The sequence below is a fragment of the Rattus norvegicus genome, chromosome 3 (genome assembly GCF_021556685.1).
Source record: "Rattus norvegicus strain SHRSP/BbbUtx chromosome 3, alternate assembly SHRSP_T2T, whole genome shotgun sequence".
NCBI lineage: Eukaryota > Metazoa > Chordata > Mammalia > Rodentia > Muridae > Rattus > Rattus norvegicus.
In genome coordinates, this window is record NC_141536.1 from 142,102,865 (window position 1) to 142,126,271 (window position 23,407).

The window sequence follows — 23,407 nt, forward strand, 5'->3', positions numbered from 1 at the left end:
GAGACGCCTGTCACCCTTCATTGTTGCAGCCAAAGCACCCGATTGCAGTGGACATATTTGGACAAGTACTCCAACCAGGGGGATGTCCCTTGGCATTCTTTTGTCCCAGACCATGTTCCATGCCAACGACACCTAGTTCTGGAGATAACTTAGCTTGCTAAATCTGAAGTTTCCTGGGTCCTATACTGGTACAGGGTGCTCTCAGACCTGGTGGGTTTTTTTCCCCCTCTAGAAATAGGGCCTTCTATGTCGCATACGGTGTTTCAAACACAACATAATTCCTTTGCCCCCAAGTAGTGGCATGCATCACCAGGCCTGGCCTCAGCGGTATTCTGTTGGGTGGTCTGGCCTGCCTGTTTCTAACCTCTCCCCACTTACCTCCCTCAGGCCATGTCTGAGTGCTTCTCGTGTCCTTTGCAAAGTGTGACCGTGTATGTGTGTGTGTTCGCCAGCATATGCACATCTCTCAGGGACCTTTTCATAGGTGATGGGGCGGAGGCTTTGGGATATCTAGTCACATTGATTGTTGTGACTAGCCTTTATTTTTTTATTTTTTTGGAGCTGAGAACCGAGTGCAGGGCCTTGCGCTTGTTAGGCAAGCGCTCTACCACTGAGCTAAATCCCTAACCCCATGACTAGCCTTTAATAGGGGACATTTACGCTTTAACCTTTTCTACCAGCTCAAGACGGATCGCTCTGCAGAAGGATAGGTGCCCAGTGCTGCTATTCAGATGGGTCAGTCTCTGGCTGACACAGGCACATTGGCTGCTGTGTTTAGTTAGTTTTCTGAGGCTCCTTTCTAGCTGGGGAGCTGGTATGATGCACCCTTAACCCACCAGTGGCTACAAGGGTCACATGGGGTCCAGAATATTTTTTAAGTTAGTGAACTGATTCGCTAATCAGTTCAGGAATGAGGAAGCTCATTTGCAGTTAGTCGAGGAAAGCCCTAAGTCAAAACCCAGTGTCTGCAGGGTAATAGGATGCTGAGGCAGCAGCAACAGGGCCAGGGTTGACGTTCTGGGTATGAGGTCATGTCCTGAGCCTCCCTTGGTCTATAAAATCAACAAGGGAGACTTTTTTGGGACCACCTAACATTGTTTTAAAAGGTCTATTTATTTTACATTTACACCGTCGCTGTCCTCAGACACACCAGAAGAGGGCGCCAGATCCCATTACAGATGGTCGTGAGCTGTCGTGTGGTTGGTGAGAATTGAACTCGGGACCTCTGGAGGAGCAGTCAGCGCTCTTAACCACTGAGCCATCTCTCCAGCCCCGGGAGGTTCAGTTTTAAGGAGCTTATTACTGAGTAATTGCTGGAGATGGGAAAGTTCAGTTAATAGAAAAGGACCGTGGGGAGGCAAATGTTGAGGATGTGGTTCAGTAGTGGAACACTTCCTCAGCCAGCATGAGGCCCTGGGTTCAATCCATTGTAAGGTACCCACACAAAACAATACATTTTAGCTCTTGCCTCTTGAGAGTTTCTGCATATACCTGTCTAGACTGACATTTGCTATGACATAGGACATGTAGCGCAGCCTGGCCTTAAACTTGGGCCATCATTCTGCTTCAGTGCTTTGTGTTTGGATTATGGGCGTGAACCACGTGGTCTCGCTTGCTGTTGCTATTGGATTAAATCCAGCGAGGCTTTGTTCATGCCTTACAGGTACACACAACCTCTGAACTACACATAGCCTCCCTGGCGTGTTCTCAGTGAGTCTTGCTGTAGATAGGTCTGAGCGCTGGGTTTCAAGTGTGTGTCTCTGTTCAGCTCAACATTTAATGCTTACGTTTTTGAGTGTGTCTTGTTTCCAACGGACCTTACTGGTAACCAGCAGCATTGGAGCTCCATCGCGGGGTAAGGGTGCCTGAGGCCTGCACGAGGGCCCGGTTGGGTTTGATCGTTACTTGGCACTGCACCCTCAAAGGAAAATAAAAAGCAGGTGTGTTGGGAAGCAAACTTGCTTTGCGTTTCCTCGGTTTCTGTTACTGAATCTGCTTGCGTTTTCTGACCAGTGAGCTCTTCTCGTGTGCTGCTTGAGATGTGTGGGAGTTAAGAGTTCCCTCCTCCGGAGCTTGTGTTTTTGCCTCCCCTGGACTTGTGCTGTCTAATCCCCTGTGTTCCTGCCCAAAGCTCGGCCTGCGTGCATGCCAACAACAGAACAGTTTGAGGAAGGACACCTACCTGGAAGAGGGAAGAGTAGTTAATTTTCTGGAGTCCCATTTCCATGATATGCAGCCACATATGTTTCCAGTTGTATGCCTGCTTGGGCCAGTGCTGGGGCTATGAGACCCAACTTGGGGCGACATTACCAACAGCCGTCACTGCTTCCTGGCATTCAGCCGCCATGAATGGATTGTATTGATTTTTGTTTTCAGCTGCAACAGTGGGCATCACGTAGTGAAGCCCTTGATGAGCCCAGGGACCTGGCGAGATGGTTGCTCAGGCTAGCCGCGTGAGAAGGTCGGTGTTGAGGGTAGGGCCTTTTCACCAACCCCGGGGTTTATGAAAACCCTGAAGAAATGTATGTAGGAAGTCATTCTTGCCCCGGGTAAAGGCGGACCCACAACAGTGTAGTGCCTGAACTTTTCCTACTCTGCCTCTGTTCCCTGATTATTGCAATTATACCTTCCTTAATATTTTTATTTTTTGTCTGAGTATACGGTAGCTGTCTTCAGACATACCAGAAGAGGGCACCGGATCCCATTAGATGGTTGTGAGTCACCATGTGGTTGTGGGAATTGAACTCAGGACCTGAAAGAAGTTAGTTCTCTCCAGCCCCATGTGCAGGTTTTTCTAAGTTAACATGGCCCCTTCTAGCTGGAGCTGTCCTCACGTGCCCTTCAGTAGTGCTCCTTAATGGCTGTGTAGAAATCTCTCCTTTCCCCACCCTAATACACAAACAGCCATTTGTTTGCAGATTTTGCTATGACATTACAATGACTGGACCAATATATATATATATGCTTTTTAAAAATTTGATGAGGTTTTGAAGAGATGGGTCAACAGTTAAGAGCACTGGCTGTGGGGTTGGGGATTTAGCTCAGTGGTAGAGCGCTTGCTAGGCCCTGGGTTTGGTCCCCAGCTCAGGGAAAAAAAAAAAAAAGAGCACTGGCTGTTCTATGAAGGAACCAAGTGGCAGATTCCCAGCATCCACATGGCTGCATACAACTCTATAATTCCAGTTCCAGGGGATCTGATGGCCTCCTTTGGCCTCTGCAGGTAGTAGTAGGCGCCATACACACACAGATACAGACACAGGGTATACATGTAGACAAAACACTTCATTCAGAAAATAAAAGTAAGATTTTATTAAAGATAATTGAAATGGGGTCTTGCTCAATAGACCTGGTAGGCTGGTGCTTGTTTTGTGGGCTAGGGTGGCCACCAACCCTGGATAGTCCTCTTGGCTTCAGGCTTCAGAGTGAGGGCATTACAGGGATTGTCCAGCATGCCCAACTGATTATACTGGTCTCTCAAAAAAAACTTGGGCAAGTAGATTCCCAACTGCTTCCCTATGGAGAAGAGAGAGAGACTTGGCATTTTCTTTGCTTTGTGTGCAGGTGCCTGATAGATGCATACATCTGTACAGGAGCCTGTGCCCCAGGTATGTTTAGGGGTCAGAGGGTGTCCTGCCTTAATCTTCTCAGACAGGGTCTCATTGGTCAGAGACTCACTCCCCGGGGCCACAGGCCCCTTTCTTGGCTACCTTTGATTTTTCTGAGTCAGTCTACGTGCTTGTCTGACAAGTGTTCTTACCATCTCTCCTTTAAGGTGTTTGTAGGTGAGTCCAGGTGGAGCTGGAGTACAAGTGGTTGTGAGAACCTGGAGTACAGGTGGTTGTGAGAACCTGGAGTACAGGTGGTTGTGAGCAGCTGGTGTGGTACTGAGAACTGAGCTTGAATCCTTTGCAAGAAACATGGACCTAAGCACTGAGCCATTTCTAGCCAATCCCTAGTTTTTAAAATTTTATGTCTTTAGTGTTTTGCTGTATGTATATAAATATGTGTGCCACATGTATAGTGTATGTACTGCACATGTGAGCCTCCAGATGGGTACTGGGATATAATAAACCCAAATCTGCAACAAGTAGCCACTGCTCTTAGGTAACCACGCTGTCTTTCCAACTCCACGCTTGCTTTCTTTCTTTCTTTCTTTCTTTCTTTCTTTCTTTCTTTCTTTCTTTCTTTCTTAATTTCTTTCTTTCTTAATTTCTTTCTTTCTTTCCTTCCTCCTTTCTTTCTTTCTTTCTTTCTTTCTTTATTTATTTCTTTATTTATTTCTTTATTTCTTGATTCTTTTTTTCGGAGCTGGGGACCGAATCCAGGGCCTTGCGCTTCCTAGGTAAGCGCTCTACCACTGAGCTAAATCCCCAGCCCCTTATTTATTTATTTAAAAAAAGTTGTTAGCTTTTATTTATTTTTTTGTTCTGTGAGACAGGGTTTCTTTGTTCCTGGCTATCCTGGAACTCACTTTGTAGGCTAGGCTGTCCTCGAACTCAGATCCCCTTCCTCGGTTTCCCAAGTACTGGGAGTAGAGAATGGGTAACACACTGCCCGGCTGCCAGCTTCTCATTGTATAGCCCTGGGTGGTTTTGAACTTGTCATGCTTCTGGTTCCCAGATGCTCTCTGAGGTACTGAGCAGTTCTGAGTCACAGAGAATGAGGTGTTTTTCTTATTTTGGGGGACAGGATCTGACTGTACTGCCTAGGTTTTCTTGGACCCCCAGTCCTCTTGTCCCAAGTGCTGGGATTTGTCATTTACCACCATGCCTGGCTTCAGAGAAGTCTGGTATCAAAAGTAGGGCTCAGGTAAGGCTTGTAGCAGGATGAGAAAGTCACGTTCTGGGCTAGATTTTTTTTTTTTTGAATCTGTTCAAAGTACATGTCCATCAATGGCCACTTCTTGTTCAAATTACATGCCCTTCAATGGCCACTTCTATCACAGGTGGTGACATGCTAGTGTGCAAGGTGAATCCTGATGTGATTTTGGTAGTATGACTGTTTTGGGTAGCATGATGGTACACATGGTTAATCCTAACACTCAAGAGACAGGCAGATCTGACTGAGCTCAAGGCCAGCCTGGTACCAGGCTCAAAAAACTAAATAAACCCCAGCCAAAACTGCTGAATGCATGCAAGCCCATGGACCTATGCCATGACAGTGACAGTCAGGACAACTCGAGGTACGTTCTCCTTCTTGTGTTCTTGGTGATTGGACACACATTGTCAAGCTTGGCGGCTTCTTCACGTGACGAGCCATCTCTGACCTTCTGCGTTTAATTGTTAATGTAATTCTGCATTGTTTTGTTTTTCAATGTTTCTCTGTGTAGACCTGACTGCCCTGGAACTTGTTCTGTAGACCAGGCTGGCCTCAGACTCCGAGATCCGCCTGCCCCTGCCTCCTTCCTAAGTGCTGGGATGAAAGGCGTGCACCGCCCCCACCTGGCTTGCGTTATTTTTTAGTCAAGATTTCATTTTATTTTGTGGATGTTTTGCCTGCACCTGTCCACACCGCATCCACCTAGTATCCTCAGAGGCCAGAAGAAGGTGTCCTTGAAGAGCAGTGAGGACTAATTTAAGCCTTCTTTAGCCCTACACTTAATTTTAACTTACTCTGTCCCGGGCCTTGTAAGAGCTCCTGTAGTGCCCTAAGTGTCCGACTCTTGGAATGTTGTGAACCTGACAGGACTCTGCTTCCTCTGAGCCATAGTGTGTCCTGTAAAAGGTAGGGTGTGTATTCACTGAGGCACGAGGGAAATGCCCCCAGCACATCTGATCACAGCTGCTCTTACGGAACAGGGAGGGGAGGACACCCAGGGAGACTGGATTCTCAGTGCCCCACACCGGAACTTCTAGAAGGGAGCAGGTGAGAACCTTTCAACCTCTTTGTTTGTCCTGAGGCTGGAGGTGAGGCACAGATTCATTTTTCTCCCCTTTCATGTCCTTAACACCCTCCTTCCTGCTAGGGGGTTTACAGGATGCTGCGGAATAGCTCTTTGGCTGGCCAGCCTGGAAGAGACGGATGGTGACATCCGCTCTAAGCTTCATTTTTGGGGTTGGAAGGAGTTCCTGGGCCCCCTCTTGAGTCTAATAGGGGGTGTCATTTACCCCTCATCTGCCACATTGCATTTGATCTCCTCTGACCTGCTTCCTGCACAGCTGCCCAGTCTCTGGGAAAGGGTCAGATAGTACTTTGCTCCTGAGGTTACGCAGCCCCTCTTGGAAGGTAAAGACAACAGTAGATCATACTTCGTGCCATGGAGTGCCCCTGAGTCCTGGAGTGGCATCTAAGGGTTTGTCTGCTTGCTTGTCTCTGGGAACATCATCAGTAAGGCCTGTGCCCTCTGGACTGCCGCGGCTTTAGAATTGGCTGGGTCATTAACTCCTGCATGGTTTCCTGGGGGGATGCATGTTTGGGCTGCTCAGGCTACTGAAAGCAGAGACCAGAGAACAATACCCTTGTTCAATTTGACACAGTGTGTCAGCTGCACTGGGCAATCCCTCGCAAAGGTAAGACCTGGGAAGGGATAGCCAGTTCCTACTGGAGAATGTGAGAGGGGCCATATTACTCAGGAAGTGCTAGGGCTGAAGCAGAAGCCAACATCTTGTGTGAAGCCAAAGTGGGGTACCCTGGAGGAGGTTTGTAATCTGCCCTCACACACCAGTCCCTGGTGGTGAACTGGGTTTTGGTGTCACCGTGCTCTATGAATGCTAGGCTGGCTCTCTTTGCCTAAGTTATACCCAGGCTGACACATTCCCTTTCCTCACCTACACCCCCCCCCCCCGCCCACATCCCCCTTTTTGTTAAGACAAGGTCTAACTTAGAGCCCTAGATGGCCTGGAACTTACTATGTAGACCAGGCATGTGCATACTCTGATCTTGCCTGGTATTTGAGGAGGCTAGGAGGAGTCCGATTCCATGGGACTGGACTTGTGTGAGCCAGAAGCCACTTTGTGTGGGGGTTGTGAGCCTCAAGCCAGGTCCTCTGCCAGGAAACTGCTCTTGAAAGTCGAGGCATCAATACAGCCCCAGTGTACAAGGGGGCAGTTCCCCTGTGAAGTCCACCCTGGGCACCCAGATAGTGCACCATAATGGTAGGGTTCATGTCCACACCCTGGCTGTGGGTCCAGGTGGGTTTGTGACATGCTGATGTGCTTTTGGGAAAGTATGCTGCCCACCTTTCAGACACTGGCTCACCAGGCACTGCTAATGCCCTGGGGGAAGGTCCAGGGTGGTTAATCATTGTCAGCTCTGGGCAGCCGGTCTGCTTGGCCCTGTGTAGAAAGAGGGTACACAGCTGTCTGGCTTCTGGTTGACCCAGATAGGGCCTAGTTGAGGGACCTAAGTCCAAGGCTGTGTGAGAAAACCCACCACTGACCGTGGATGACAGTTCATGCATGTCCTCTTTCTTCAAAGTGAGCCTTGAGGGAGTGAACCCTCAAGTAAGCACACTGGGGTTCAGCCTCCCATTTGTGCTAGGTGATGCTGGTTTTGTCCGAGAGGAATGCTCTTCTGAGCACAGCCCAGCAGGTGGCGCTGGTTTTGTCTGAGGGGAATGCTCTTCTGAACACAGCCCAGCAGCTCTCCTGAATGTCTGCCTTCCTGGCCACGCAGTCAACTTCTTCTACCAAGTCCTGGTGCTTGGCTGATGAGACTTGATCAGACACTTCCCCTGTCTGTGGGGAGCAGAAGAGGGTCCCTGTGTTGGGAAAAAGTCTGGAAAAGGACTGGCGAGATGACTCAGTGGTTAAGAGCACCGACTGCTCTTCCAGAGGTCCTGAGTTCAAATCCCAGCAGCCACATGGTGGCTCACAACCATCTGTAATGGGATTTGATGCCCTCTTCTGGTGTGTCTGAAGACAGCTACAGTGTACTCACATACGTGAAATAAATAAGTAGTTCTTAAAAAAAGGTCTAGGCTTGGGACTGTGGACCATGTTGACTTAGACGTCCCATTTGCTGTCTGTGATTCTCTGATGCACAGATTAGCCAGAGACTGATGAAGTTTAAAACCCTAGTGGGGCAGGTTAGTTAGCTTTAGCTGGAGACTGCAGCTAAGGCCTGTGCATCTAGTGCAAGGCGCTGGCTCTGGTCTACGGATGGCCACACTCTGTTTGCCAAGTGCTCGTGCTTGGGCAAGTATAAAGGATGCAGTCTAAGCCCTGTGAATAAACCTCAAATACTCCTGAGGGTGCCCAGAGCCGGTTCTTACTGAGCTACACAGCGCCCCCTGGTAGATGCTAAGCCTGTCTCGCACTTTTGGAGCAACACCAGATGCTGCTTCTAGAAAGTTCACTGGGTCGATAGCTGATGAGTGCTTTAAACAGGAGCAAAGTGTATGTGGTGAGTGACGGCCGTCGGCTGTATGGTGAGAGGGAACGAGATGCCTGGTGTGATCTGATACCTCCGGTATGTGAACCTTTCACTCCAGCACTGAGGAGGAAGAAGTGGGCAGATTCTGAATCTGAGGCCAGATGGTCTCTACAGTTTCAGGGCAGCCAGGGCTACAGAGTGTTTACCCTGTGGAAAAACAGAGAAAAACAAATAAGCAAACAAACAAACCAAAGAGGAACAGATTGTCTTTGGTGTTTGTTGAGACCGGTATTCTCTGTGTAGCCCTGGCTGCCCTGGAACTCAACTCTATAGACCAGGCTAGCCTCTTATCTGCCTGCCTCTGCCTTCTGAATGCTAGGATTAAAGGCATGTGCCACCACACCCAGCTATGTGTGAGATGTGTGTGTGTGTGTGTGTGTGTGTGTGTGTGTGTGTGAGAGAGAGAGAGAGAGTGTATGTGTGTGTTTGAGTGTGTGCGTACATTTGCATGTACAACTTAGTAAGTAGTTTTCACACCTGAGGTTTGTGGTTAACATACTTCAGTGCCAAGAGGGTGGATACACAGCAGGTGAAGGAACATGCCTCACACAGACAGGCCTCATGAGCCACCATTTGGGTGCTGCGAGTTGATCCCAGTATTCTGGAGAAAAAGAGCTGCAAGCCAATGTTTAACCATTGAGCCCTCTCTCCACTTGATATTTATTTACTTCTTGTGTAGCCCTGGATATTCTGAAACTTGCTATGGAGACAAGGCTGGCCTCAAATTCATAGAGAGCTGCCTCCCTCTCCCTTCTCAGTCCCGAGATTAAAGGTGTTTGTTACCATCCCTGAGTCTTGTATTATAGTTTTCATCTAGGTTTACTGCCTGGCTTAGGCCATCTTTAACTCTTGAAGCTTCCCAAGTTCCTGAATTATAGATTTGACCAGATATAAATAGCTTTAATTTTCTCATGTTGGTAAAAATTCCCTAAGGGTTTGGCTATGCAAATCTTCTGCTAACCTAGTGATATTCCCACTCTTGGTGTGCTTTTTTTTTTTTCTTTTTAAAATTTAAAGTTGTATCTACTTGTGTGTGTACACATGAGCTTACATTTGATGCAGGAGCTTTTCCATGTGGGTTTGGGTTAGGTCTTCAATCTTCATGGCAAAACCCTCCTAGCTGAGCATCTAACTTGCCCTGATTTTTCTATTTTATCATTTCAATCTTTATAGAGGCATGGTCACTTTTACCATTCATGTCTCCTGTCCCCAACCCCAGTGCTGGAAGACTCTGGTTCCTGAATTCTAGGCAAACACTTCTGAGGTCCTCTCCATACCCTTTGCCATTCAAGGCAGCATTTCTGGTCCTCGCTGCTCTCACTCTGTCCTCAGGGTCCCTGGTGGTTCTGTAGGGCCACCTTGCATTTCATGTGGAAATCTCAGTTTCTTTTCTGCACACCACTTCTCTGTTCCAGAGTTCTGGAATATTCCAGAGTTCAGTTCTATTCTGTATCCACAGTTGTCTGTTAGGCATAGTTTCTGGTTTAGTTTTTTTTATGAGATAGGATCTTACAGTGTAGCCCTGTGTGGCCTGGAGATCCATGGGCCTCTGTCTCCTGAGTGTTGGGATTAAAAGCATTTGTTACTTGGCCAAAGACCGGTTCTGACATGTACCTCTGTCTAATTGTCCACAAACTTGTAGAGAGTGAATCAGGTCACAAGCCTATCAGCCCATCAGTGAAGCCCTGGCAAGCTGTCTTAGCTGTCTTACCAGAGGGACAGCTGTACAAGGCCAGGCCTTGGGAGTGGGATGAGGGTGTCAGGCAGGTCAGCTCACTCCTAGTAATCACAGCCCTTTGCCACTGCTTCTCCTTCATCTTGCTTTCCCTTCAGAACATGGGATTCAGCACCCTCTGAGTGGCAGGCCAAGTGACCAATGAGGCCTAGAGGATGGGCTGGGGTGGGGCTTATGCTGCCACCACCTCTTATGCAGGGGGGAGAAGCTTGTCTGAGAGAAGGGACAGAGGGAAGGAGACCTGGAGACAGAGCGAACAAAGGGGTCATGGGAAAAAGAGAGCCCTGGCTTCTTGAGGCTCTGAAGAGGCTGAGCAGGGAGAAGGGAGAAGGACAGATGGGAACTTGGGCTGGCTCAAGCAGACCCACGTAGGCATGCCCTAAATGGCATTGCTTGAAGATCTGGCTAATTGTAGAGCAGCCCTAGTCTCAGACCCCAGCCTTAGCTCCATCCTCCAGTCCTGTCCTGGAAGCAGGCTTCAGTGGCATTGATCCCATGTAACCAAATGGAACCAAGTCCTAAGCCTCCAAGCTTGGTGAGCAGACAGGCTCTGTTTGGGGGGAGTCTTGGGCTCATGGACGTGATGACAGCCTGAGACTGGGTCATGGGGTCTCTAGGGCAGTGGATAGAGAACCTGTGGTGTGAACCTCACCATGTGCCCCAGCTACCTCTGACTTATCCTGATCTTTCCCCACAGGAAACCATGAAGGGAGACAGCAGACATCTTAATGAAGAAGAGGGTGCTAGTGGGTATGAGGACTGTATCATTGTTAATGGGAACTGTAGTGACCAGTCCTCGGACACGAAGGATGCTCCCTCACCCCCAGTCTTGGAGGCAATCTGCACAGAGCCAGTCTGTACACCAGAGACCAGAGGTGGGTGTCACAGCTCAGGCAGGCAGGCAGGCTCCATGACAGGTCTCAGAGATGGCCCCATTGCTTCTCTTGTGCGGGTGTGGGCTTCATAGAGATCAGGAGATGCTGCCGACTGGCCTCTTCCTCTTAGCAGCTCGGAGACCACTTGAAATTCCTTTGTCATTGTTTCGAGTCCCCAGTATTGTCCCTTCTTGTCCTTGACATCTAGAGTCCCTTAGGACCTTCTGAAGTGGATAAAAGTGGCCCATTTCTCCGTTGACCCCAAGAGCTACTTGGCCACATGGGGACATTTGAAATTATAGCCAGTTTCCTGGAGTGGACATGAAGGAAAGGGATTCTTTCCACCCTAAAATGTTAATACTCAGCTTGTGGTGATAAAAGCTTAAGCCAGGCCCTGTACCCCTTCTGTGGGTTCATGGATATAGCGGACACTGGCTTCCTGAAATGACTGGGTTGGGGTCTGCTGAGACCACTCTCCAGGCTGGCTATCACTGTCCTACTCCCAAACGCATACTCTTCCTTGCAGGCCGCAGATCAAGCTCACGGCTGTCTAAGAGGGAGGTCTCCAGCCTTCTGAATTACACGCAGGTAGCACCTCTCTTCGTGTGGCTCTGGGCTTTCCCCTCAACTTTGATTGCATGAAAAAAAAGACAAATGGAGCTCTTTACTGCACTCAAAAGTCTGTTTCAGTCAATCCTTCCTGCATACCTGTCCTCAGTACATTAAAAGAGCAAAACTCAGTCATTCCTGGAGTGAGCTCACCTTGGTCATGATATCTTTGGTGTGACAGTATGCTGGCCGTCCCTGCTGTCACGGTAAATCAGGTTGGCCACCACCAACCCCTTGGCTCATGTCTTCTCATGTGTTGTAAGTTGAGATGTCTGGAGGCAACATTAGTCCCATTTGCAGAGTGTGCTGATGGCCTGGGATTTATCTTTTTAACCCAGTTTGGTTTTGTGACCATGTGATTAGCAGAGGTGAAGTTTCACTAGAGAAAAACTAGGTGATTATAGAGTATATTTTGGGGACTGTAATGATGTTTCTGTCCCATCCACCTTTCCATAGGACATGGTAGGAGATGGAGATGGTGAAGCGGATGATGGAGATGGCTCTGATATTCTCATGATGCCAAAGCTCACCCGAGAGACCAAGGATGCCAGGACTCCCTCTGAAAGCCCAGCCGTAAGTCCCACCTGCTAGCTCAGGTTCCTCTTACCATCCTTGGGCCTGCCAAAAAACGAGGCTCAGACATTGTTTAATCAGATTTTTCCCCCCAACACATTTGGTTTTAGGTGTGTTGCCCAGGTCAGCGGACAACTTAGGAGAGCTAGGTTTTCACCTTGCAGCATGTAGATTCCGGGGACCAAACTCTAGATTGGCAGGCTTTGGCAAGTCCTCTAACCCACTGAACCCCTTGGTTAAGTGTTGATTACTACAGGGTAATTCAGAATATAACCCGAGCCTCAGGGTAAAAGGACATGTGATAGAGCAAAGGGCACACGAGCCACAGCTGCTTGGCCCTCACTGAATGTGACACCAAGAGCTTGATGAACAGAAACCACTTAACTTTCAGATATCGTCAACATTTTCTGACTACAATGCCTTTGAGGAGGACTTCACATTCATTAGCTCCTAAAAGCCAGAGAACTATTAAGGTCACCGACACCCCTGTTCTCCACTATGTGACCAGGTCTAAGTTCAGGGTTCAGGTTCCTGCTGGTGGCACGGGATGACGGGATGAGTTTTTTTTTTTTAAAGATTTATTTTATGTGAGTACACTATTGCTGTCTCAGACACCAGAAAAGGGTATCAGATCTCATTACAGGTGATTGTGAGCCACCATGTGGTTGCTGGGATTTGAACTCAGGACCTCTGGAAGAGCAGTCAGTGCTCTTAACCACTGAGCCATCTCTCCAGCGCCCGGGATGAGCTTTAAGCCTGGGTGTGTGGAGGTTCTGGAACACCAGAACCTACTCAGTAGAGGCAGGCGGATCCGTGTTGCACTGCCTCAGCGGTGACCTTACCCTAACTCACTGTGTAGATCCTGACCTGCTTCTGGCTGCACTGCAGGCATGCACCAAACACACCATCACATCTGGTTTGGTGTGGGGCTAGGGCTCAAACCCGGATCTTACACGAAACAGGCATTCTACCAGTTTAGCTCTATGCACAACTCTCAAATGAGTCAACTTTGTGGAAAGTATCTGCTAAGCTAAGTCATTGCTGGCATCCTTTGCATGTTTGGTTTTTGAGACAGGGTTTCTCTGTGTACCCCCAGCTGGGACTTACTCTGTAGACTGAGCTGACTTTGAACTCAGATCCGCCTGCTTTTGCCTCTGCAGTTGCTGGGATTAAGAACATAGTCTTCCACACCTGCCACTGCTGTTATGTTATGTATTCAACATTCTGTGTCCAAGAGAGAGAACAGGTTCACTCCTGACTACTGTGAGGTTGTCACTTTTGGGTGGTTGATTGGGGCTCCTGCCACTTCTGTGGGTTGTTTTTTCTGAGCATATGCCCTGGCTTAAGAAGACGTTGACTAGGCCTTTTATGTATTGATTTCTAATCTAATTCAATGTACTCATACACTATGTCAAACATAATAATGGATATATATCAGTCAGAGCTAAAAACAGAAAAAAGTCTATTGAATGAGAAGTCCCAGTGGGTCAGCGAGAACATGGCGGCTACTGCAATGACATCACCTTCTGTGGACTTGTACTTTCCTTGTCCTACACACTGGAGACAATTCCCAGTAACTTCAACTCTGTTCTTGAGCCGAAGGTGGGTTTCAGGCTGTCTCCTGTGTCTTCTGTGTCTCCGTGATGTGAGTACAGGCAGGTGACACCCCCCACACCTGATTAACCATAATGTTTATATAGAGTTTGCAGCAACAGGCACGTGCACACCGAGCTGAGAAAATGCACTTTCTGCTCTGCCCTCATTCAGTGCCTTGAATAAGCCGGTATCAAGGCCTGTGCTTCTTGGTGGAATACTTGGTTTAAGGCAATGGTTCTCAAACTGTGGGTCTCAACGCCTTGGGGATGTGGCTTGAAGACCCCTTTCACAGGGTCTCATATCAGATAGTCCTCCATTATTAGTTACACTGTGATTCATAACAGCAAAATTGTGGTTCCAAAATCGCAACAAATAATGTGGTCGAGGGGTCACCACAACTCGAGGAGCTGCATTTAAGCCTTGCAGCATTAGGAAGGCAAACAATTCAGTCCCCACTTGCTGCTGCCAGTTCAGGTGGCCAAATGTGTGTTGTGTCATGGAACGGTCTGATGGTCTCCTTCAAAGATAGCCCTTGTTAAATGCATCCCGGAGATTACAGCCAGCCGTCTAACCTCCAGGTTGAATTGAGCGAGGCCTTCTCAAGGTCTTAGTCCTTTGGGAGCCTTTGTTGGCCCCATGCATCTCTTCCCCTAAGGCCCAGTGTTTATTCTTTCAGGTCCGAACCCGAAACAGCAACAGTATCTCCAGCCTGGAGAGGCAAAGAACCTCCCCCAGAATCACGCGAGGCCGGCAGGGCCGCTACCACGTTCAGGAGTACCCCGTGGAGTTCCCAGCTACCAAGGTTGGTCCGGTTTCTGATTGCGCGATCTGCTTCACTCACTAACACATTGCCGTTGTGTATAACGGGTGCTTTCTTCACACACTCCTGCTTTCCAGGGTCTGGCTTCTTACTTTCTCTCCTGACTCATCCTACTTGGAGCGACTTGGAGGAGGCGAGAGTTTCCAAGTGCTTGGGTCTCTAGCCCACCTTGGAATTGAGCCGGAAGCCACTGGTGTCATCACCTTTGTCTGGTGTCTTTTCCTGCTGTCTTGAGGCAACCCCAGCAGGGCCAGAACACTCTTCTGTTTCCAGATGGACACAGCTAACCAGGGACCCTGCCCTCCGAACTCAGCTTCATGGAACACACACTGTTTATTCTGTCTCTGCTCTGCCTTGGGGTCAAATGGCCGCCAGTTCCTGTAACCCTGTCTTCTGGGGTACTGATTTGTTCCTTTATTCGTGCTTCTCTGAGAACCTGTTGGATACTAGTTGTATGCCCACTTCTGCCTTGCCTCATTGCGTCTCCATCTCATCCTTCTGTCTAGTCTCGGAGGCGGCGAGCATCGTCTTCAGCAAGCACGCCATGGTCATCCCCTGCCAGCATCGAGCTCATGGAAGATGTGACACCTAAGAGCAGCAGTACGCCATCGGTTGACTTGAGCCAGGACGGCCCTCAGGAGGGCATGGATGCCACACAGGTGGATGCGGAGAGCAGGGATGGTGACAGCACTGAGTATCAGGTACCACTGAGACGGGCTACTGGCCCATGATTGCGTAAGACTGAAAAGAAGGGACAAGGAAACTGTAAAACTTATTCAGTGACTAAAGGATTTTAAGATTTCATACTGTGTACATCTAATCATAAAACACAGGAGGCAGAGGCAAGCCTGTTCTACGTAGAAAGAAATCCATGCTAGGGCTATAGTGAGATCCTGTCTCAAAAAAAAAAAAAAAAAAAGAAAAAGTTGTGTAGCCCAGGATTTCCTCCAAATCCTTGATCTCCCGAATGCTGGGATTATATGCATATACCATTAGGATTACTTTTATTAATAGAATTACAATCCAAGGACTTCATAATACGGCTTTTCTTTGTTCTAATCCCCACCTGACAGATTAGCATCTGAGTAGTTGCTATGGGGATGTAGTTTTTTAAGATGACATTTGTGGCTTTTATCAGTTAAGCAATAGTGTAACACTGCATGGATTCAGTCTCTGAGTTAACCACTTGAGGCTGGTGGTATACACTGCCAGTTAATGAATACATTTCTAGCATCTTGACAATGTCAACTTTGTGTTCATTCAGAATACCTCCTGATGGAACCCCATGTGTTGCCTTTTTTTTGTAGCAAGGTTATGGTTAATTATTTAGGAGAAGGCCATTAGCCCAAGTAATACGTACTCAAGAGAGCGCACAGGCTTCTTTCTGCTTTCCTAACAGTAGCAGAGATGGCTCAGTGGTTAAGATACTTCCCACCAAGCCGCATTTGAGGTTTAATGCCTGAGGCAGTGAAAGACAGGATAGACTTACAAAACGATGGCCTCCACTTGATAAAACCCCTTTTTCCTGGGTATCTTTTTGTAAATACCACCGAGCTGTTTCATGAATTCCTACATCACATTTTATGGCCAAGATTTTTCTAGCCCTTGGTCGGTAGATTCTCAGAGTTCACCTTCCCTAGTAACTATAATTCTTTCTGTTGATTCTTCCAGGATGACAAGGAGTTTGGAATAGGTGACCTTGTGTGGGGAAAGATCAAGGGCTTCTCCTGGTGGCCTGCCATGGTGGTGTCCTGGAAAGCCACCTCCAAGCGCCAGGCCATGCCCGGAATGCGCTGGGTACAGTGGTTTGGCGATGGCAAGTTTTCTGAGGTGAGCTATGAGCAAGGCAGGTTTGGGGCTTGACACCTCAGGCCTTGCTTCTTCTCTTGGTGGCTCTAAGGTTGACTCTCTGCCCATGGCTACAGTAAGCTTGGCACTGGTACTGGAGTAAAGAAAACCACTTCATGGTTTACCTGTCTTAGACACTTACTGTAGAATCAGATTACTGCTTTATTCTTAGAGATGGTCTCTCAGTGTCACTCTCTGGCCTCGAACTCTGTCTCTGCCAACTGAGTAACGGGACGGAAGGTGTGTGCCGCCATGGCTGTGACAAGTCTGCTGAGTTACTGAGTTACATCAGGCTGCCCACGACTGCCTGTCATTCTACTGCCAGGGTTCTAATGCCCTCCTATGGCCTCTGTGGGGCATCTATACACACACACACAGACACACACACACACACAGACACCTTGTAGACCAGGCTGGCTATCAAGTAAGACCGAGTCTCAGTCTCTCTCTCTCTCTCTCTCTCTCTCTCTCTCTCTCTCTCTCTCTCTCTCACACACACACACACACACACACACACACACTCCTTCCTACCCCTCTAATCCCAGCAGAGACAGGCCTTCTGTACCCAGTGAAGTCTGTGTCGGCTGCATGAAAAGGTAATTTGAACTAGTGTTGCCATTTAAATCTTTCTTTTCTTTTTTTTTTCGGAGCTGGGGACTGAACCCAGGGCCTTGCGCTTGCTAGGCAAGCGCTCTACCACTGAGCTAAATCCCCAACCCCCATTTAAATCTTTCTAATGAGAGGGTCTTCTGGGCATAAATTGAGAGTTTATTTTGTGCCTTTTTAAGTGTTATGGGTCCAACCCATGTACCTCACAGGTGCTAGGCAAGTTCTACCATCCCAGCAGCATCCCACATGTTAAATGCATGCACCATGATCTGCTTTAAACATTTTTTTGTCAGTTAGGGTATTTCCCTGAATGTAGCTTTGGACAGCATGGGAGGCCAGATGAGGAATTTCAGACTTACGGATCATTATGAGCTACCATTAAATGCTGGTAACCTTAACCCAAGTCCCGTGTACAAGGAACCAGTGCCCTCATAACCCCTAAAAATTGTGCAGCTGACTGCATTTGAGTGACGCAGGTAGAATTTATTTCCTTTGGGGTTTCCTTAGAAATGTCATTGTTATTTCAATTCCTGTCCAGACAGAAAAGGGTTCCTGAGGTACAGCAAGCAGTTGGGTGAAATGGCATTTAGAGGACTTTGTTCTATTTTAGGTTCTGTTTGCTGCGAATTTGTAGTTATTCTGACTTTCAGAAATACAGTCCACATTCCCCTGGGGTAGGAATCAGGACATGAAGTCTGATCTGAGAGTTACATGCAATTGTCGTGTCTTAACAGCAGAGGGAGCAATAGGACTTGTTTCTTGGGCCTATGCTACTCTCAGAAGCATCAGACTGCAGGGATTTGCCATTGCTTTGATTCAGTGAGACATAACTAATACTCCTTTCTATAGAAGACAGGATCAGATGCCTATATGGGGCAGCATGGAGATGGTAGGGTTATGGGATGGCATTACAATGTGCTGTGGTCCTGGCCAGAGGCCAGGTACTACCCAAAGCCTCCATAACACCCACTTGATGCTTATGGTAGATAGAGCATGGTAGCTGACCAGAGTTGAGGCTCTGAAGCCTAAGATAGGACTGAACATGGAAACGAGCACTGTATCCAGGGACCCCATACATTCCTACAGCCTGAGTCACCCAAAGTTATACTTGCATTCGTGACAGATTCCATCCATGACTCACTTCCGTATCTGCACACACGATTTGCCTTAGCGATCAAGATAAGGAAGACAGTCATTGTGGTTAGTAAGGGCTCAAGTGTGCACTGTGGGAACTCAATGAATCAGAGTCAGCGGGTGTTTCACACCCAGGAAGAGTGAAGAACACGCAGAGTACATGGAGGACAGTTTCAGGACTGAGCCTCACCTGATGCTCTCTGTTCACGCACATGTACTCAAAACTGCAGGGTGCTGAGGAGACTTCCCGTGGACCGAGTCTTACCCACACTGGGAGTTTCTAGCTGTGGAGTCTGCTGGAATGGGCTCTGGGTGAACCATGAGCTTAGGTGTGGGTCAGTCACGGTCATGTTTTTTCTCTCCTAGATCGCTGCTGACAAGCTGGTGGCTCTGGGTCTGTTCAGCCAGCACTTTAATCTGGCCACCTTCAATAAGCTGGTTTCTTATAGGAAGGCCATGTACCACACTCTGGAGGTAACATGGGTGTGGGTAATGACTAGGGTAACTAGGGTTTCAGCCTGTAGGCAGGGAAGAAGAGACCGACGGAAGGAAAGTGATAAGATATTACCAAGACTGGCTTGGAAGCAGGAATACCAAGGAAGGGATACCAATGGGGAGAATAAGGAGTCTGACTTAGACTGGGTCTCACTTGTCTGAAGGGGGTCGGTCACTAATGAGTTAATGCTACCAGCTAGATAAGTCTGGATGAGCACCGACTTGTACGGTCATAGTCATACTACTGAAAGGGGCCTTTTACAGACATTTGTAGACACTTATTTATCCTTTTGAAATATTAGGCTTCTCCCCTCCCTCACTTTAGCCCCATAAACCTTTGTACCGCATAGACAAGTGTTCAACTATAATAATAATGAAAGGTAGGGGTTGGGGATTTAGCTCAGTGGTGGAGCGCTTGCCTAGCAAGCGCAAGGCCCTGGTTTGGTCCTCAGCTCTGAAAAAAAAGAAATTACATCAGGCCGAATAAAAGATACTTAAAAAAAAATAATAAAAAGTAGTCTTCCTGGACAAGCTGGGGGTGGGACAGCCTGAGGCTCACTTCTGTGTCTTAAAGAATAGCTCAGGATGCTCAGTCTCTTTTAGAAATGTGATGATATCTGGTACCTATAGGAAAGGATCCCATCACCAAAGTCCCTTTCTGTTGCTTCCCTAACTGTCCCTTAAATTAGACCCCATGGAACACAGCCCAGGACAGCTGCTTAACTCTGAAAGACACCACAGTTTAAGGAATGCCGTCCCCATCACGGGGAATCCCTGGGTTCATACCTCATTCACCCGCTCCCATTCACACAGACTTGTTCACCTTTGTGTCTTGGCAGAAAGCCATGGTGCGAGCTGGCAAGACCTTCCCCAGCCGCCCTGGAGACTCACTGGAGGACCAGCTGAAGCCCATGCTGGAGTGGGCCCACGGGGGCTTCAAGCCCACTGGGATCGAGGGCCTCAAACCCAACAACAAGCAACCAGGTGGGAATAAACCTGTGCCTCTGTAGATGGTATAGCCCCCAGTCACACGGCCACCCCTAGTATACTCATTGGGCCTTTTGTCCCAATGGACCCCAGGGCTATTAAAAACCTATGGAGGCTTGGGGGATTGCTTACTTGAAACGTAGCTTCCCAGACACGTTGCTTCCATGTGCAAGTAATTCATCCTTTGTCTTCGTGTTCCTGCTTCTCTTTAAAATAAATAGATTGGGTCACCTGCCATTTTGAGAAGCATTTGATCTCTCTGAATGATACCCATGATACAACATAATGAAGGGTAAATCCCAACAGTCCCTTGATCTAATACAATGTTTTTGTCTTGTCTTCCTGCCAAAGAGGTTCATAAGTCGAAGGTGCGTCGTTCAGGCAGTAGGAACTTAGAAGCCAGGAGACGCGGTATTACCTTACCACTCTTCAGTGGTTTTCTTTGCTCTGTCCTGCAGTCTCTCTCTACAGCACTCCCTGAAGAAGAGTCATCTGCTAAGCGGATCTGAGTCACTCACCCCCACGCCCTGCCCCCACCCCACCCCCACTGACCCTCAGGCTAACCTTGGGTGCACATCCAGTCTTCTACACTCTTTGGATTATTGCCTTCTCTCCTGTTAATATTAACGACACATGCGCACTGGCGATTGTCACTTTGTCCAGGGCTCTTAAGAGTTTTGTGGTCTTTAAGTTTTTTTAAATTTTTTTTTATCCTTTTTTTGTATGTTTATGCTTGGAGACATGTGGAAATAAGACAGTAATGAATAGGAGTATAGCTTCTACTCTCAGGAGCCAGGTATCATGATGTATTAGACTTAGCCTCAAACGTGTTTACCCACAGAGCCATCTCAAGGGACATGTTTCTGGTCTTGAAACAGGGCCTCAGTATGTAGACCAGGATGAATTTGGGGACTATTATACGTATCTTCCTTAGGGATTTTGATTGCCTGCCTGCCTATGGTGGTCCATGCCTTTAACCCTAGCACTCAGGAGGCAGGGGCAGGCCAATCTGAGTTTGAGGCCAGCCTGGTCACAGCATGAGTTCCAGGGCAGTCAGGGCTACACAGAGAAGCCCTATCATGGGAAAATTATTCCCTTAGAGTTGTCAGTTTCAATGATTTGCAATATGAGCCAATATAAAATCTATTTCTGTTAAAACTGGGTTTTATTATAACCCTGTTTTGAAACCTTGTAGGCTTAAAGGTACCATTTATGAAAATTAGAATATTTCAGATTTTTAGTGATGTCTAGAGGTGTATATTAACTAATACACATCAGCTATCTAGCGTGATTATTAAATGCATATTAACTAATATACAATTTGCTAAAGCAGATTCCATTGTTCAAATCCAGTTGAACCAGTCAGTAGCATCAATTTGGACCTGACCCTCAGTGTGAAATCCTGCCTCTCCTGGCATTTCAAATGCTTAGTATCTCAATGCTCCTGTTTGTCATTGGCAGACAGCAGTGTATGTCATAGTATTGGCTTCTGCTCTGGGCTCCCCACCTGAGTTCCCTACACCCGTCACTGTCCCCTGCTATAGAAGCAGCTGGATCCCAGGCAACACATGGTCTTGTCCTGGGCCTGCCTTGTCTCAGACCCTCAGTCAATCTGCCTGCTTCCCTTGCAGAGAACAAAAGTCGAAGACGCACAACCATTGACTTTGCCGCTTCTGAGTACTCCACACCCCCTAAGCGCCTCAAGACAAATAGCTATGGTGGGAAGGACCGAGGGGAAGATGAGGAGAGCCGAGGTGATTTGGGGGAGATGCTGAAAGGTCTGGGGATGCATGGTGCAGAACTGGGAGCAGCAGGTCCTCAGGACCATGGCACTGTGGGATACAGGGTGAGAGGCTGAAGTCAGGAGAGACGTCCCCACCTCATCTCACACCTGTCCCTCTTTCCTCAACAGAACGGATGGCTTCTGATGTCACTAACAACAAGGGCAATCTGGAAGGTACTGTTGTCTCCCATCCCTCCTGGGGCTGCCCCAGGCCTGCCTCACCCTGGCCTTGCCCTTCTGCATGCATGGGTTTAATCCAGAGACCTGGGCATTGACCTTGAAACTACATCACTGGAACTAGGGAAATGTCTGTCAGTAAATAGCTTGTGGCTCAAATAAATCCTGGGCTGCATTCCTACTGAAACCATGGGAAAAAGCCAAGCAGGGCTTGGTGTCTTCGTAGTAAGACACATGTACAGTTTTCTGTCAAGAATAGCTATGTCTGTCCTGTGTGTGTCAGTGCATAGACTAAGGGAATGAGTGCAATTTTTTTTTTAAATTAACTTATTTTATTTATGTGAGTACACTGTAGCTGTCTTCAGACACACCAGAAGAGGGCATCGGATCCCATTACAGATGGTTGTGAGCCACCATGTGGTTGCTGGGAATTGAACTCAGGACCTCTGGAAGAGCCGTCAGTGCTCCTAACCGCTGAGCCACCTCTCCAGCCTGCAATTTTTTTTTTTTTAACAGCTTGGTTTGTTTGAGTGGCATGGCTCTCTGGAGACAGACGGATATATCACTGTTATAGACACAGGTTTCATGAACATGGGGCGGGATAACATGCCACTCACTATGCAAGGGTAATTATTTTCCCAGAAATACACTTCCACAAAGCTATGACTAAGCTACCTATAATCTTGGGGTTTGTACATGGAGAAACAAGACAGGCCAGTATGGGCTGGTGAGATGGCTCAGTGGTTAAGAGCACTGACTGCTCATCCAGAGGTCCTGAGTTCAATCCCGAGCAACCACATGGTGGCTCACAACTATCTGTAATGGGATCTGATGCCCTCTTCTGGTGTGTATGAAGACAGCGACAGTGTACTTACATATAATAAATCTTAAAGAAAAAAAAAGAGGTCAATACAACAGATTTTGTTTAAGATTAGAGTGCAGGGGCAATAGTGTTAGATACTGCGCCGCTTAGGAAGAAGAGGGAGAACATACGATGTTCTCTTCAGTTTGATCATAGGAATGTCGTCATTCAGGCATATTCATATGTGCACAAACCTGTGAAGCGCATACACGCATACAGACTGTGAGGAAAAGCAAGGAAAAAAGGGAGGCCCAATATGGACTGTGGTTTCATAGCGTACATGTGTGCATGTACTTTGACATAAGTATATGCAAATAAATTGCAAAAGTCACTAATGGACGGAGACAAACCTTGTATCTCTCTCATCCCTGGAAAGATGATGCTTATAACTGGTCTGAAAGTACGTTGGTCGCACTTCCATATACTAGTCACTTACCACCTCCCAGCCTTGGCTAACAGTACTGTCTGTCTGTCTGTCTGTCTACCTATGTATTTATTGAGGCCCTGTCTCTCTAGCCCTAGCTGTTTCCCTAGCCCTAATTGTAGTACAATTCTCCCTACAAAGACCAGGCTGGAGCTAAGAGTCCCATTGCCTCTGCCTCAGAAGTACTTGGGACTAGCGTGTGTTCCAGTGCACCTGGCTATGGCCACTCCTGGCCACTGGGATGTTCACCTCAGAAACAAATTGACTCAGATATCGTATTGGATCCAGTTAGTGAAAATGTGCTGACTGTCTGAGGGCGGAGGACACGGCTTGGAGTTTGAAGGCACTTGAATTTTAAGGATTAGATGGGTCCTGTCACCCACCAAGCGTATTGGACTTTCCATTAGTGCCTGTGTTTTTTGTGCCATTTGTATGCAAACCAGAAATAATCGAGGCTGGTATTTTAATTTCTTCTTGAGGCTGCCCTTCATGGTGTTTGATGCTTAC

General features: G+C 47.7%; 1 protein-coding gene and 1 pseudogene across 1 annotated transcript in view; both read left to right on the top strand.

The window, feature by feature from the left end:
- Dnmt3b (DNA methyltransferase 3 beta) overlaps positions 1 to 23,407 on the top strand; it is a 38,625-nt gene that overhangs the window by 2,453 nt on the left and 12,765 nt on the right. The window contains 10 exon segments of the mRNA NM_001396349.1: positions 10,806 to 10,983; positions 11,510 to 11,571; positions 12,049 to 12,165; positions 14,438 to 14,563; positions 15,088 to 15,282; positions 16,253 to 16,411; positions 18,539 to 18,646; positions 19,507 to 19,651; positions 21,286 to 21,408; positions 21,567 to 21,611. Coding sequence (NP_001383278.1) covers positions 10,812 to 10,983; positions 11,510 to 11,571; positions 12,049 to 12,165; positions 14,438 to 14,563; positions 15,088 to 15,282; positions 16,253 to 16,411; positions 18,539 to 18,646; positions 19,507 to 19,651; positions 21,286 to 21,408; positions 21,567 to 21,611 — 1,252 coding nt within the window. The 5' untranslated portion in view covers positions 10,806 to 10,811.
- Positions 19,505 to 23,407, top strand: part of Dnmt3b-ps1 (DNA methyltransferase 3B, pseudogene 1) — a 58,200-nt pseudogene continuing 54,297 nt past the window's right edge.